Genomic DNA, 13,398 nt, shown 5'->3' on the forward strand with positions numbered 1-13,398 from the left:
TTTTGATTTTTTGGTTTGCTAATGAGGATCTTCTCTTGTCCAAATCCCTCGGCCAACCATGTTTGTTTAACTTTTTGGTTGGGCTGTATGTATCTTTCGAACTGTAGGTTAGTGTGCCCACAAAAATTTCTCTTGCAAACTTACACTGCCATTCCTTCCTTTTTAATAAGTGTGTAGGACTGCTACCAAAATGTGGCAATCCTGCCTTCCAGGGCTAGGTCTCATTGGTACTTCGGGTGCAGTGGTGTAGTGGGAGAACCTGCCAGGAGAAATTCCTCTGGGATCTTGGGGGCTTGAGGGCTGAAATGAAGGGTGGCACCCAGATCCCCAATCAATACATGTTCAATCAACAAACATCTAACAGGACATTATGTGGTAGGCATATTGCCAGGCCGTGGAGATGCGAATATAAATAGGAACCGGCCCCTCATCTGCAGGCGCTCAGAACGTGGTTAGGAAACAGCAAAACAATTAAGCGCGCCGTGGAGATAGGCCCACTTGTCCTGAGAAATGAGGGGAAGCTGGGGTTTGCAGTGGTTTGGTTGAAGGGGGACTATATGTTAGAGGCACAGACTGGGTGCAGGTACACCCAAAGGAACGATAAGGGTGGAAGGAAACAACATCCACAAAGTAACCACACGCTGGGGTGTTGAAGGCCGTGATTTACGGTTTTGAGACTTTACCTCGCCAGCAAAGGGGGGCCAGTCTGTTAGCAGTGCAGATTGGAGGGGTGACATTGGAAGCTGTCCAGGGAAGAGAAGAAAATGGAACTAGGGAGCAGAAGGCCTACGCAAGAGGGCGGGACAGACAGGACTTGTGAGTAGTAGCTCCGGACTGAGGAATCCTCCCTGCTTTCTGGTGTAGGAGAGCTAGTGGATGATGGTGCCAATAACCTGGATGGGGAAAGTAAGCTCCCTCCTGGAATGCTTTATTCACAACCTCCATTTTCAGCAACATCCCATCTACTGGTGCTTCCTGGTCAAGATACAAGTTTCCTGAAACTGCTGCTCTGTTTTGGGCCTCACCCGGCCAACAGCTCACTAGCTGGCAAGCAGTAGTATCAAGATGGCGGCCCCCTAAGGACTGGCTAGTCATGTGACCTCGGGTTTCCCAAGTTTGAAGCCCGGCAGTCCTTTCGGGGGCAAGGTTCACCTGTCACAAAACGAGTGTCACCCCTTCGAATCTCGCGAGCCAATCGGCATCTGAGACTGGGCCACTGCGGTGAGGCGATCGGAAGATTGGTCCTTTCCAGTCGCCTAGCTAGGGCCAATCACGGAGCGTCCCATACTTCGCGGGCCCGCCCGTAGGCCGGGGAGAAGCAGGAATATCGTCACAGCGTGGCGGTATTATTACCTAAGGACTCGATAGGAGGTGGGACGCGTGTTGATTGACAGGCAGATTTCCCCTACCGGGATTTGAGAATTTGGCGCAGTACCCCGCCTTAGAGGTGGGGTCTTATTTGATTGCCAAGTAATATTCCCCAATGGAGTACTAGCTCTTGGTGACGGGCAGGCAGCTTGACTAATGAGTCCTCGGCGTGGCCGGCGCAGCTCTCCAATCGCCGGGCGGCGGGCCCCAGTCTGAGCGGCGATGGCGGCGGCGGCGGCGGCGGCAGCAGCAGCGGGGGCTGCGGGCGGTCGGGGCTCCGGGCCGGGGCGGCGGCGCCATCTTGTGCCCGGGGCCGGTGGGGAGGCCGGGGAGGGGGCCCCGGGGGGCGCAGGGGACTACGGGAACGGCCTGGAGTCTGAGGAACTGGAGCCTGAGGAGCTGCTGCTGGAGCCCGAGCCGGAGCCCGAGCCCGAAGAGGAGCCGCCCCGGCCCCGCGCCCCCCCGGGAGCTCCGGGCCCTGGGCCTGGTTCGGGAGCCCCCGGCAGCCAAGAGGAGGAGGAGGAGCCGGGACTGGTCGAGGGTGACCCGGGGGACGGCGCCATTGAGGACCCGGTGAGGGAAGGAGGGCGAGCGAGCAGGCCGGCGGCTGGCCGGCCGGGTCACTGGAGGCCCAGAGCTCGGGCGAGCGGGTGGCAGGCGGGGGGTGGGGTTGGGCGGGGAATAACGTGGCTGGGGCCGGGTCGGGCCGAGGATGGGTCAGCGATCACTACAAGGGGCCCGACTGGCTTGATTCGGGCGTCACGGGTGCCTAGTGTTGTTCTAGAGAGGGTAGCTTTTCTTTTATCACGACCCTCGCATAGGGCGAGGGAAATGGCCGAGCATGGCTGAGGCCGCGCTCTGGCCGAGAGCAGGGCACAGCCCCTGCGTTGGTTCCTCTTAAGCTGTCCTCCGTACCCTCCCCACTTATATTAGGAGCTGGAAGCTATCAAAGCTCGAGTCAGGGAGATGGAGGAAGAAGCCGAGAAGCTAAAGGAGCTACAGAACGAGGTAGAGAAGCAGATGAATATGAGTCCACCTCCAGGCAATGGTGAGTAACTGGCGGTTGCACGCGGAGCCCGGGTTCTCGGGTTGGAAGGGTTGTGGGGAGGATGGGGAATGTGGGGTTAGATACTCGGCACCCTGGAGCTGCTTGTCTGAGCTATTATGACTGTGCCGCGGTCATAGTCCGTTGTGTGTTCCTCTGACCTTTGTGAGGCAGAACCTATATTTTGGTGGTGGTAGCCTTGTGCCTCCCTTTGTCTCTGTTATAATTGTGTTGCTCTTTGTTCTTAGTCTACGTCTATCCTTCTTTGTAGAGGTTGCGTGCTCGCATTTGACCTTCAAATCTAATAGTTATTCCTCCAATTGGAGACGCTTTAGGATTCTAAGAGAAAGCAAGCTTGCAAGGGGTTTCCCCTTTAATCTAGAAATGTGGAGTCTCAGCCCACTTAATTTTGCTCACTCTTAAAAGCATTTCAACCAAAGCCATTCTTTAGGGATTTGATTTGGAGGCAGGAGGGATTCCTATACTGTTTTAAGTGTGTATTAATTTATTCTTTCAATTTATCGACTATTTAGTGAGTACCTGCTATGCACTAGGCACTATTCTTGGTTGTGGGTACAGCAGGGAACAGCACAGACCAAAATTTTGCCTTCACTGAGCTTATGGGATAGTGCTGGTGGTGGAAGTGCAGTATATTGGTCAAGTAGAAAACAAGTGTGTGGTTTTTTGTAAAAAATTATTTTTTCCTGATAGCTGGCCCAGTGATCATGTCCATTGAGGAGAAGATGGAGGCTGATGCCCGTTCCATCTATGTTGGCAATGTATGTACTGGGGCTCTGATTGGGGATGGGGGCAAGTTCTTCTTTTGGGGAATTATTTAATAGTCCTGAAAGGAACATCTCCGGGATAGGTGTGGTTTTGGGTGTGGAGGGAGTGTGGGAAGGAGGCTAAAGGTAATGGAATGATCAGTAATCAGCAAAGGCTCTGGGTTTGGGAGGAAAAGAGATTAATTCCTCAAATTACCAGATTTCATGTGCTTTGGTGTATAGATGGCCCAGACCAAAGGCTCGGGAGGGTTCCTGTTGAGACAGGAATTTGCCTGGTGCCTGTGAAATGTTTCTCCTCTCATCAGGTGGACTATGGTGCAACAGCGGAAGAGCTGGAAGCTCACTTTCATGGCTGTGGTTCAGTCAACCGTGTTACCATACTCTGTGACAAATTTAGTGGCCATCCCAAAGGGTAAGTAAGGGGGAGTAAGTTGAGATAATTTAAATTACGGTGTACAAATAGATAAATTAATTATGTTTTATATTGAGCAGTAAGTTATTTGCTGTTAACACAGGTGATCTGTGTCATTTAACATCATGGCATTAATGTTGATACATATCAGGAGTTGCACCTAAATGTCTTCAGAGGCCAGATAACAAAAATGAAGGCTAGGTGTGGGTGGGATCACGAACTAGAAGGGGGAGGGGCAGCTTCTACTTGGCCTATTATGGCCATATGGAAATTCAGGCCCTGTGTGTCTTATTTTTACAAATTTCAAAGAGTAGTTGGAAATTTTAAAATTTAAATGATTTTGAATGATTGAAATTTTCCATTTAGAAGAATTTTGACAAATAAAAAACGTAACCGCATTGTAGCCCAAAACGAAGCATGCCTGCAAGTTGACTTTGACATGTGAGGTATTTGTAACCTCAGAGAGATACAATGACAATTCTTTTCAGGTTTGCATATATAGAGTTCTCAGACAAAGAGTCAGTGAGGACTTCCTTGGCCTTAGATGAGTCCCTATTTAGAGGAAGGCAAATCAAGGTAAGCCTATGTCCATTGCTGTTCTGGTTCTGTATAAACTCTCCGGGTTGACTTTAAGGCTATCATTTGTTCATCTCTGACTCAGGTGATCCCAAAACGAACCAACAGACCAGGCATCAGCACAACAGACCGGGGTTTTCCACGAGCCCGCTACCGCGCCCGGACCACCAACTACAACAGTTCCCGCTCTCGATTCTACAGTGGTTTTAACAGCAGGCCCCGGGGTCGCGTCTACAGGTCAGGATAGATGGGCTGCTCCTCTTTCCCCCGCCTCCCATGAGCCCTGTATGCTTCCTTCTCTCTGATCTGAGGAACCTCCCTCCCCCCACCCCTCCCCGTGGTCTTCAGGAACTTTGTCTCCTGCCTGTGCAGGTTGAGGAAGGTAGTTGCAGGCCAGGCCAGAAGGCCAGCCTCATCATCTTTTCTGCAGTAGGAATTGGTGATAAGGGCTGCATCCCTCCCTTGGTTCAAAGAGGCTTCCACCCCCAGCCTTTTTTTTCTTGGGAGTTGGTGGCATTTGAAGGTGTTTGCAGACAACACTGGGAGGAACAGGGCCTCCAGGCAGTGAAAGCACTGCTTGGACATTTGTTACTTTTTTCGGAGTTAGGGAGGGATTGAAGACTGAACCTCCCTTGGAAGAATACCAGAGGCTAGCTAGTTGATCCTCCCCAACAGCCTTGTGGGAGGATTTTGAGATACTTATTCTTTATTTGAGCCAGTCTTGCAAGGTTAACTTCTCACTGGGCCTAGTGTGGTGCCCAGGTTTTTGCCTCGCTTCACTTCTGTCTCTTTACATTTAAATAGACCGGTTAGGCATATAAACCTTGGCTTTTCATAAGCTCTACCTGCCTATCCCCAGGAGTTAGGGAGGATCTATTTGTGATGGCCTAGGGTTTAAGAGCTGTGGAGGACTGAAAACTGGATAAAAAGGGGGTCCTTTTTCTTGCCCCATGTCTCTCACTCAGGTGCGCTTCTTTTTCGCCGCTGTTTGGCAAAGTTTTCTGTTAAGCCCCCCTCCCCCTGCCCCAGTTCTCCAGGTGTGTTACGATTTCTGGGATCATGGGGTCAGTTTTAGGACACTTGAAAACTTCTTTTCCCCCCTTCCCTTCACAGTAACTGGGGCAAGGGCCTACGGGGAGGGGCTTGTACTGAACTATCTAGTGATCACGTTAACACCTAACTCTCCTTCTTTCTTCCAGGGGCCGGGCTAGAGCGACATCATGGTATTCCCCTTACTAAAAAAAGTGTGTATTAGGAGGAGAGAGAGGAAAAAAAGAGGAAAGAAGGAAAAAAAAAAGAATTAAAAAAAAAAAAAAGAAAAACAGAAGATGACCTTGATGGAAAAAAAATATTTTTTAAAAAAAAGATATACTGTGGAAGGGGGGAGAATCCCATAACTAACTGCTGAGGAGGGACCTGCTTTGGGGAGTAGGGGAAGGCCCAGGGAGTGGGGCAGGGGGCTGCTTATTCACTCTGGGGATTCGCCATGGACACGTCTCAACTGCGCAAGCTGCTCCCCATGTTTCCCTGCCCCACTTCACCCCCTTGGGGGCTGCTCAAGGGTAGGTGGGTGTGGGTGGTAGGAGGTTTTTTTTTTACCCAGGGCTCTGGAAGGACACCAAACTGTTCTGCTTGTTACCTTCCCTCCGTCTTCTCCTCGCCTTTCACAGTCCCCTCCTGCCTGCTCCTGTCTAGCCAGGTCTACCACCCACCCCACCCCTCTTCTCCGGCTCCCTGCCCCTCCAGATTGCCTGGTGATCTATTTTGTTTCCTTTTGTGTTTCTTTTTCTGTTTTGAGTGTCTTTCTTTGCAGGTTTCTGTAGCCGGAAGATCTCCGTTCCGCTCCCAGCGGCTCCAGTGTAAATTCCCCTTCCCCCTGGGGAAATGCACTACCTTGTTTTGGGGGGTTTAGGGGTGTTTTTGTTTTTCAGTTGTTTTGTTTTTTTGTTTTTTTGTTTTTCCTTTACCTTTTTTCCCTTTTATTTGGAGGGAATGGGAGGAAGTGGGAACAGGGAGGTGGGAGGTGGATTTTGTTTATTTTTTTAGCTCATTTCCAGGGGTGGGAATTTTTTTTTAATATGTGTCATGAATAAAGTTGTTTTTGAAAATAAAAATTGTTTGGCCTTTTGGGTGTAAGGATTATTTATCTTCCTATTCTCTCTTAGATCGCAGATGGCTATTAATTCTGCTTTGTGGTAGAAGTACTGGTGTTGTGGAAGGGAGGTTGCTACTTGTGAATTAAGGAGTAGGAGTTAAATTACAACTAGCAGGAACATTATGTGTTTAGTTGAGAATGATAGGTTTTCTGGATAACATGTAACCCTGATTGGCATTTGAGAGAGAAATAAGCCTTGGAAAGTAAAATAGCTGAATTGGGCCGGGCGCGGTGGCTCACGGCTGTAATCCCAGGACTTTGGGAGGCTGAGGCGGGCAGATCACGAGGTCAGGAGATCGAGACCATCTTGGCTAACACGGTGAAACCCCGTCTCTACTAAAAATACAAAAAATTAGCCTGACGAGGTGGCGGGTGCCTGTGGTCCCAGCTACTCGGGAGGCTGAGCTAGGAGAATGGCGTGAACCCAGGAGGTGGAGCTTGCAGTGAGTCGAGTTCACACCACTGCACTCCAGCCTGGGCGACAGAGCGAAACTATGTCTCAAAATAAAAAAAGGAATAGCCGAATTACTGACCTAATGGCGTTTTTGTGTGCTCCTGATACAACTTAACATGCAAATAAACTATCCATGCCAGCAGCCCTAGAGCTTTGGATTGGGGTCTGGGTAACCTTGTCTTTGGGGTCTCGCTATGTTGACCAAGCAATCCTCCCATCTTAGCCTCCCAAAGTATTGGGATTACAGGTGTGAACCACTGCACCCAGCTACCTTTTCTGCCTCAAGGTGGTCCCAAGAAATGCAAAAGACAAAATACACTTAGCTAAGAGACAATTGGAAAGCTTGTTTTTCCAACCATGCAGTAACCATTTAATGTGTCCAGCTAACATATTAATTGGATCATTTTATTTTTTTGAGATGGTCTTGCTTTGTCACCCAGGCTGGAGTGCAGTGGCTCACTGCAGCCTCAACCTCCTGGGCTCAAGTGATCCTCCCACCTCAGTCTCCTACATAGCTGTGACTATAGGTGCCTGCCACTGCACTTGGCTAATTTTTTGTAGAGACAGTTTTGCTATGTTGCCCAGGCTGTCCCGAACTCCTGAGCTCAAGCAGTCCTCCTGGCTTGGCCTTCCTATAGGCGTGAGCCACAGCGCCTGGCCAGGATTAGTTTATTAGGACTTCACAACTGGCTTTAACCGTTTTCATATCTAAATTTTGTCTTGGGCATCCTACTTTCTCCATTTTTTATTCCGGTGTCAGATTAGTCTTAAAACTTGAACACTACATCACTAGCCAGCTTGAGCCTTCAGACTTCGTTACCTATAGAATTTCTTAGTATTTCAACCTTACTATTTTTTCATTTACTTCTCAGGATGTTTTGTTCACAATTGCCTCTGACCTGGATGCTCTTCAAAAATCATACGTTAAAGAAATGGCTCTGTGGCTGGGCATGGTGGCTCATGCCTGCAATCTCAGCAGTTTGGGAGGCGGAGGTGGGCGGATCATTTGAGGTCAGGAGTTTGAGACCAGCCTGGCCAACATGGTGAAACCCCGTCTCTACTAAAAATACAAAAATTAGCCAGGTGTGGTGGCATGCACCTGTAGTCCTAGCTACTCTGGAGGCTGAGGCAGGAGAATCGTTTGAACCTGGGAGGTGGAGATTGAGGTGAGCCAAGATTGAGCCACTGCACTTCCAGCCTGGGTGACAGAGCGAGACTCTGTCTTGAAACAAACAAAACAAAAAACTCTGTTATCTCTGAAGCCTTAACCCACCTCTCAAATTGCAGTATTTTCTAAAATCTCATGTCAGTGTTATCCACCACATATTTTAGCATTTGGTCATTTATTCTACTTTCTGTTATGGGTTAGTTAGGCATTTGAGGTCTATCTTTTCTCCTAACTAGATCCACCTAAAATAGTGCCGTGATCTCTGTGGCTTCTGCAGAGGCTGATTAGTGAGGGTCTGGATAGTGTTCAATATAAACTTTTTACTGGAAGAATGAAACAGCCTAAGTGACTTGTTGCTGTTAATGCTGTGATGGTCTCATCTGTCCACCAGGGGGCACTAAATGGCTGGCTCTAAAATATCCCTATAAATTGTTGGGTCTTGGAGGGTGAATCATGTTTTGACCCTTCTCTGGTTTAGTTTTCCATGTTCAGGCAATTCTACTGTATCTTGTCTGTTCTCTCTATTCCTACTTTCACTGCTTGAGTAACTCCCCATCATCATTGCAGGGGTCCCAGCAAATGTATTGGCTTCAAACTTTTTTTTGAAAAATAAAAATTCCTAAAAAATGTACTTTAAAAGATAGGGTCTTGCTGTGTTGGCCAAGTTGGTCTTGAACTCTTGGCCTCAAGCAATCCTCCTGCCTCGGCCTCTCAAAGTGCTAGGTTTATAGGTGTAAGCCACCATGCTCAGCCTCCAAACTTCTTATTGCCAAAAAAGCCCTCTATGATGCCACCAATAAGTACAAAGTACAAACAGAAGCATGGAACTACAACCTTTTTCAATCTGATACTGATTACATTTCCCTTCTAGATTCTGTCCTACATCTGATGTACTATGCATTCTAGTTGTTATTTATTTTCATGTATCCCTCATGCTGTTCCCTCTAGCCTGCTATGCTCATTCCAACTCTTCTATCAAAATCATGCATATCCTTCCAAGTGTAAGCCAGGTAGAACAGACATGAAGCCTTTCCTAATTTCCAAGTCAGAAGTAATCACTCCTGCAGTCAGGACAAACTGTTCCTATCCCTGTTTAATATTTACTTTGTGGTTTTATAATGAAACTAACTACATTTCTGTTTTCCCACTAGAATGCAAGCTTCTTGAGGGCATCAATTGTGACTTCGTGTCTACCTCACAGGGCCTGCCACTTAGTAGGTGCCCAAAAGTTGTTTATTCACCCTGGGCTTGCCTTTCCTGTCCTGGAGAAGGCAGTAACAACAATAATGTTGCCTTTAACCTGGACGTGGTAGTTTTCTTCTTCCTCTTTTTTTTTTTTTTTTTTTTTCTGAGACGGAGTTTCACTCTGTCGCCCAGGCTGGAGTGCAGTGGCACCATCTCAGCTCACTGCAACCTCCACCTCCCAGGTTCAAGCAGTTCTCCTGCCTCAGCCTCCTGAGTAGCTAGGATTACAGGCATGCGCCACATGCGTCGCTAATTTTTTGTATTTTTAGTAGAGACGGGGTTTCAACATGTTGGTCAGGCTGGTCTCGATCTCCTGATCTCGTGGTTAACCCACCTCGGCCTCCCAAAGTGCTGGGATTACAAGTGTGAGCCACCGCGCCCGGCCTTTAGTTTTATTCTTATAAGAGTCAGACTAATTATTTTACTTAAAAGAGACTAGGTTTAGAGGAAGAAGCATGGAAAGAAAGTTACTTTCCTTGGGCAAGCTTGGTTATTTTTGGTAGATGATTTCTGTCACTCATGATCGGCTCTCTGTTAACTGAGGGATAGAAATGAGCCCAATCTCACTGGAGTTCATGGGAAGAAAGAGACTGGGACAGCCTGTGTATAAAATCTGTCTGGGGTGAGGGTCTGTGAGTCAGAGATCCTTAGAGGGCCTTTGGATGATGCAAAATAAACCGAGGCAAGCCAGTGCTTTTTAAGGTAGGATTCGCCCAATTCGACGTTGGCAATGGAGAAAAGAAGCAGTTGGTGGGTTTTTACAATAATATTGCTGCTTTCCTTGTTTTTATGTATGGTTAGAATGAGCAGCCTTTCTCAAATTATGATCACATTTTATTTATTATTTTTTGAGATGGAGTCTTGGTCTGTCACCTAGGCTGGAGTGCAGTGGCGCGGTCTCAGCTCACTGCAACCTCCGCCTCTCGGGTTCAAGCGATTTTCCTGCCTCAGCCTCCCGAGTAGCTGGGATTACAGGTGCGTGCCACCGCACCAGGCTAATTTTTGTATTTTTAGTACAGATGGGGTTTCACCATGTGAGTCAGGCTGGTCTTGAACTCCCGACCTCGTGATCTGCCTGCCTCGGCCTCCCAAAGTGCTGGGATTACAGGCATGAGCCACTACGCCCGGCCTTATTATTATTTTTTAGGCCTTATTATTATTTTTTAATGGAGACAAGGTCTTGCTCTGTTGCTCAGAATGAGCAACACATTCATATCTCACTGAAACCTCAAACTCCTAGGCTTGAGCCATCCTTCCACCTTAGCCTCCCAAGTATCTGAGACCACAGGCACATACCACCATGCCTGGCTAATTTTTAATTTTTTTATTATTTATTTATTTTTTTGAGATGGAGTCTTGCTCTGTCGCCCAGGCTGGAGTGCAGTGGAGCGATCTTGGCTCACTGCAACCTCAGTCTCCCGGGTTCCAGCAATTCTCCTGCCTCAGCCTCCCAAGTAGCTGGGACTACAGCCGTGCGCTACCAAGCTCGGCTAATTTTTTTATTTTTTAGTAGAGATGGGGTTTCACCATATTGGCCAGGCTGGTCTTGAACTCCCGACCTCATGATCCGCCCGCCTCGGCCTCCCAAAGTGCTGGGATTACAGGCATGAGCCATCGCTCAGGGCCAGAATTTTATTATATTTTATTTTTTGTAAAGATGAGATCTTGCTATGTTGCCCGAGCTGGCCCCAAACTCCTGGGCTCAAGTGATCCTCCCACCTCAGCCTCTCAAAGTGCTTGGATTACAGGCATAAGCCACCATACCTGGCCCAGTATTCCTTTTTATGGCTGAATAGTATTTCATTGGATATAACACGTTTTGTTTCCATCATCAACTGATGGACATTTGGGTTGTTTCCATTTTTTTGGCTATTACAAATAGTCCTGCTCCAAACAACTGTACAAGTTTTTGTATGAACATATGTTTTCATTTCTCTTGGGTATATACTTAAGAATGGAGTTGCTGGGTCATATTGTGCTATGGTTTGAGTGTTTGCACCTCCACCACAATCCATATGCTGAAATCCTAACCCCCAAAGTGATGATATTAGCAGTTCGGGACTTATGGGAGGTCATTAGTTCATGAGAGCAGAGCCCTCACAGGAGAAGCCCCAAGAGCTACCTTGACCTTTTACATCATGTGAGGATACAGTGAGAAGGTAACCATCTATGAACCAGGAAATGGGATCTCACCAGATATCAAATCTGCCAGAACCTTGATATTGGGCTTCCCAGTCTCCAGAACTGCAACAAATAAACTTCTGTTGCTTGTAAGCCACCCAGTCTACCTTATTTTGTTACAGCTGCCCAAATGAGTGGACTAAGACCCATGGTAACTATCTTTAACCTTTTGAGGAACTGCCAGACTGTTTTCCAAAGCAGCTGCATCATTTTACATTTTCACCAGCAATGTATGAGGCTTCTGGTCTCTTTACATCCGCACCAAACTTGTTATTGTCAATCTCTTTGGTTATAGCCATCCTAGAGGGTATGAAGAGGTATCTCATTGTAGTTTTAATTTGCATTTGTCTGATGACTCAAAGATGTTTAGCATCTTTTCATGTGCTGCCATTTGTGTGTATGTGTGTGTATATACATATATATATATATATATATATATATATATATATATATATATTCAGATTCTTTGCCCTTTTTCTTTTTTTGAGACTGGGTCTCACTCTGTCCCTCAGGGTGGAGTGCAGTGGCCCAATCACGGCTCACCACAGCCTCAACCTCCCCAGGCTCAGGTGGTCTTCCTACCTCAGCCTCTTGAGTAGCTGGGACTACAGGTGCGTGCCAGCACGCCCGCCTAGTTTTTAATTTTCCTAGAAATGGGGTTTCGCCATGTTGCCCAGGCTGCTCTTGAACTCCTGGCTCAAGCAATCTGCCCGACTCAGCCTCCCAAAGTGCTGGGGTTACGGGGATGAGCCACCAAGCCTGGCCCTCATTTTTAAAGTAGGTTGTCTTCTTGTAAGACTTCTTTTTAATTTTTTAAATTTATTTATTTTTTTACTTTTAGAAATGAGGTGTTGCTATGTTGCTCAGGCTAGCGTACACAGGCATGGTACTCCAGTGCATGCCATAGTGCACTTCAGCCTTGAACTCCTGGCATTAGGCAAACCCTCTGCCTCAGCCTTCCCAACAGCTGGGACTACAGGTATGCATCAGCATGCCCAGCCTTCCTTTGCTGAATACTGAATACTGAAGACTAGACTTATCAGATATATGATTTGCAAATATTTTCTTCCATTTTGTGGGTTCTTTGCTTTCTTGATAGCATCTTTTGAAGCACAAAAGTCATGAAGATGTGTCTATATTTTCTACTGAGAGTTTTATAGTTTTAGCTCTTATGTTTAGGTCTTTGATCCATTCTGAGTTTTTTTTTTTTAAATATTTATTTATTTATTGAGACAGAGTCTCTCTCACTCTGTCACCCAGGCTGGAGTGCAGTGGTGCGATCTCAGGTCACTGCAACCTCTGCCCGCTGGATTCAAGCAATTCTCATGCCTCAGCTTCCCGAGTAGCTGGGATTACAGGTGCCTGCCACCACGCCCGGCTAATTTTTGTATTTTTAGTAGAGACAGGGTTTTACCATGTTGGCCAGGCTGGTCTTGAACTCTTGACCGCAAGTGATCTGCCCGCTTCAGCCTCCTGAAGTGCTAGATTACAGACATGAAGTGCTAGATTATAGACACCCCACCCTTGAATTTATTTTTGTTTATGGTTTAAGACAGGGGTCCAGTTTTCTTCTTTTGCATGTGGATATCCAGTTGTCCCAGTATCATTTGTTAAAAAGACTTCTTTTCCCATTAAATTGTCTTGGTCCCCATTTTGTAAATCAATTGACCTGTCTCTGGACTCTCAATTCTATTCCACTGATTTTCGTGTTTGTCCTTATGGCAGTACCACACTGTCTATATTACTGTAGCTTTGTAATAAATTTTGAAATTTTAGGAGTGTGAGTCCGCCAATTTTGCTCGTTTTCAAGACTATTCAGCTACTCTGGGTCTTTTGCATTTCCATGTCAGTTTTAGAATCAGCTTATCAGTTTCTGAAAAAAGACAGCTGGGACTTTAATAGTGAATACACTGAACCTGTAGATCAATTTAGGGAGTATTGCCATCTTAATAATATATATGTATATAATTTATTTATTTATTTAATTATTTTGAGATGGAGTCTCGCTC

At 46.9% G+C, this 13,398-nt stretch overlaps 1 protein-coding gene across 5 annotated transcripts in view; it reads left to right on the forward strand.

The window, feature by feature from the left end:
- Positions 1 to 5,513, forward strand: part of LOC100442963 (bcl-2-like protein 2) — a 26,129-nt gene extending 20,616 nt beyond the window's left edge. For 4 of the 5 annotated variants that reach the window (XM_054529889.2, XM_024231529.3, XM_024231527.3 and 1 more), the window contains exons 5-10: positions 2,302 to 2,416; positions 3,125 to 3,192; positions 3,504 to 3,610; positions 4,099 to 4,186; positions 4,272 to 4,423; positions 5,386 to 5,513. In XM_054529889.2, the coding sequence (XP_054385864.1) occupies positions 2,302 to 2,416; positions 3,125 to 3,192; positions 3,504 to 3,610; positions 4,099 to 4,186; positions 4,272 to 4,423; positions 5,386 to 5,425 (570 nt within the window). In that variant the 3' untranslated portion in view covers positions 5,426 to 5,513. Of the gene's footprint in view, positions 1 to 1,090; positions 1,942 to 2,301; positions 2,417 to 3,124; positions 3,193 to 3,503; positions 3,611 to 4,098; positions 4,187 to 4,271; positions 4,424 to 5,385 lie in introns of those variants that run through there. The other variant, XM_024231530.3, reaches the window with a different exon arrangement.
- Positions 5,514 to 13,398: the final 7,885 nt, after the last annotated feature.

Source organism: Pongo abelii, chromosome 15 (genome assembly GCF_028885655.2).
Source record: "Pongo abelii isolate AG06213 chromosome 15, NHGRI_mPonAbe1-v2.0_pri, whole genome shotgun sequence".
NCBI classification, from domain to species: Eukaryota; Metazoa; Chordata; class Mammalia; order Primates; family Hominidae; genus Pongo; species Pongo abelii.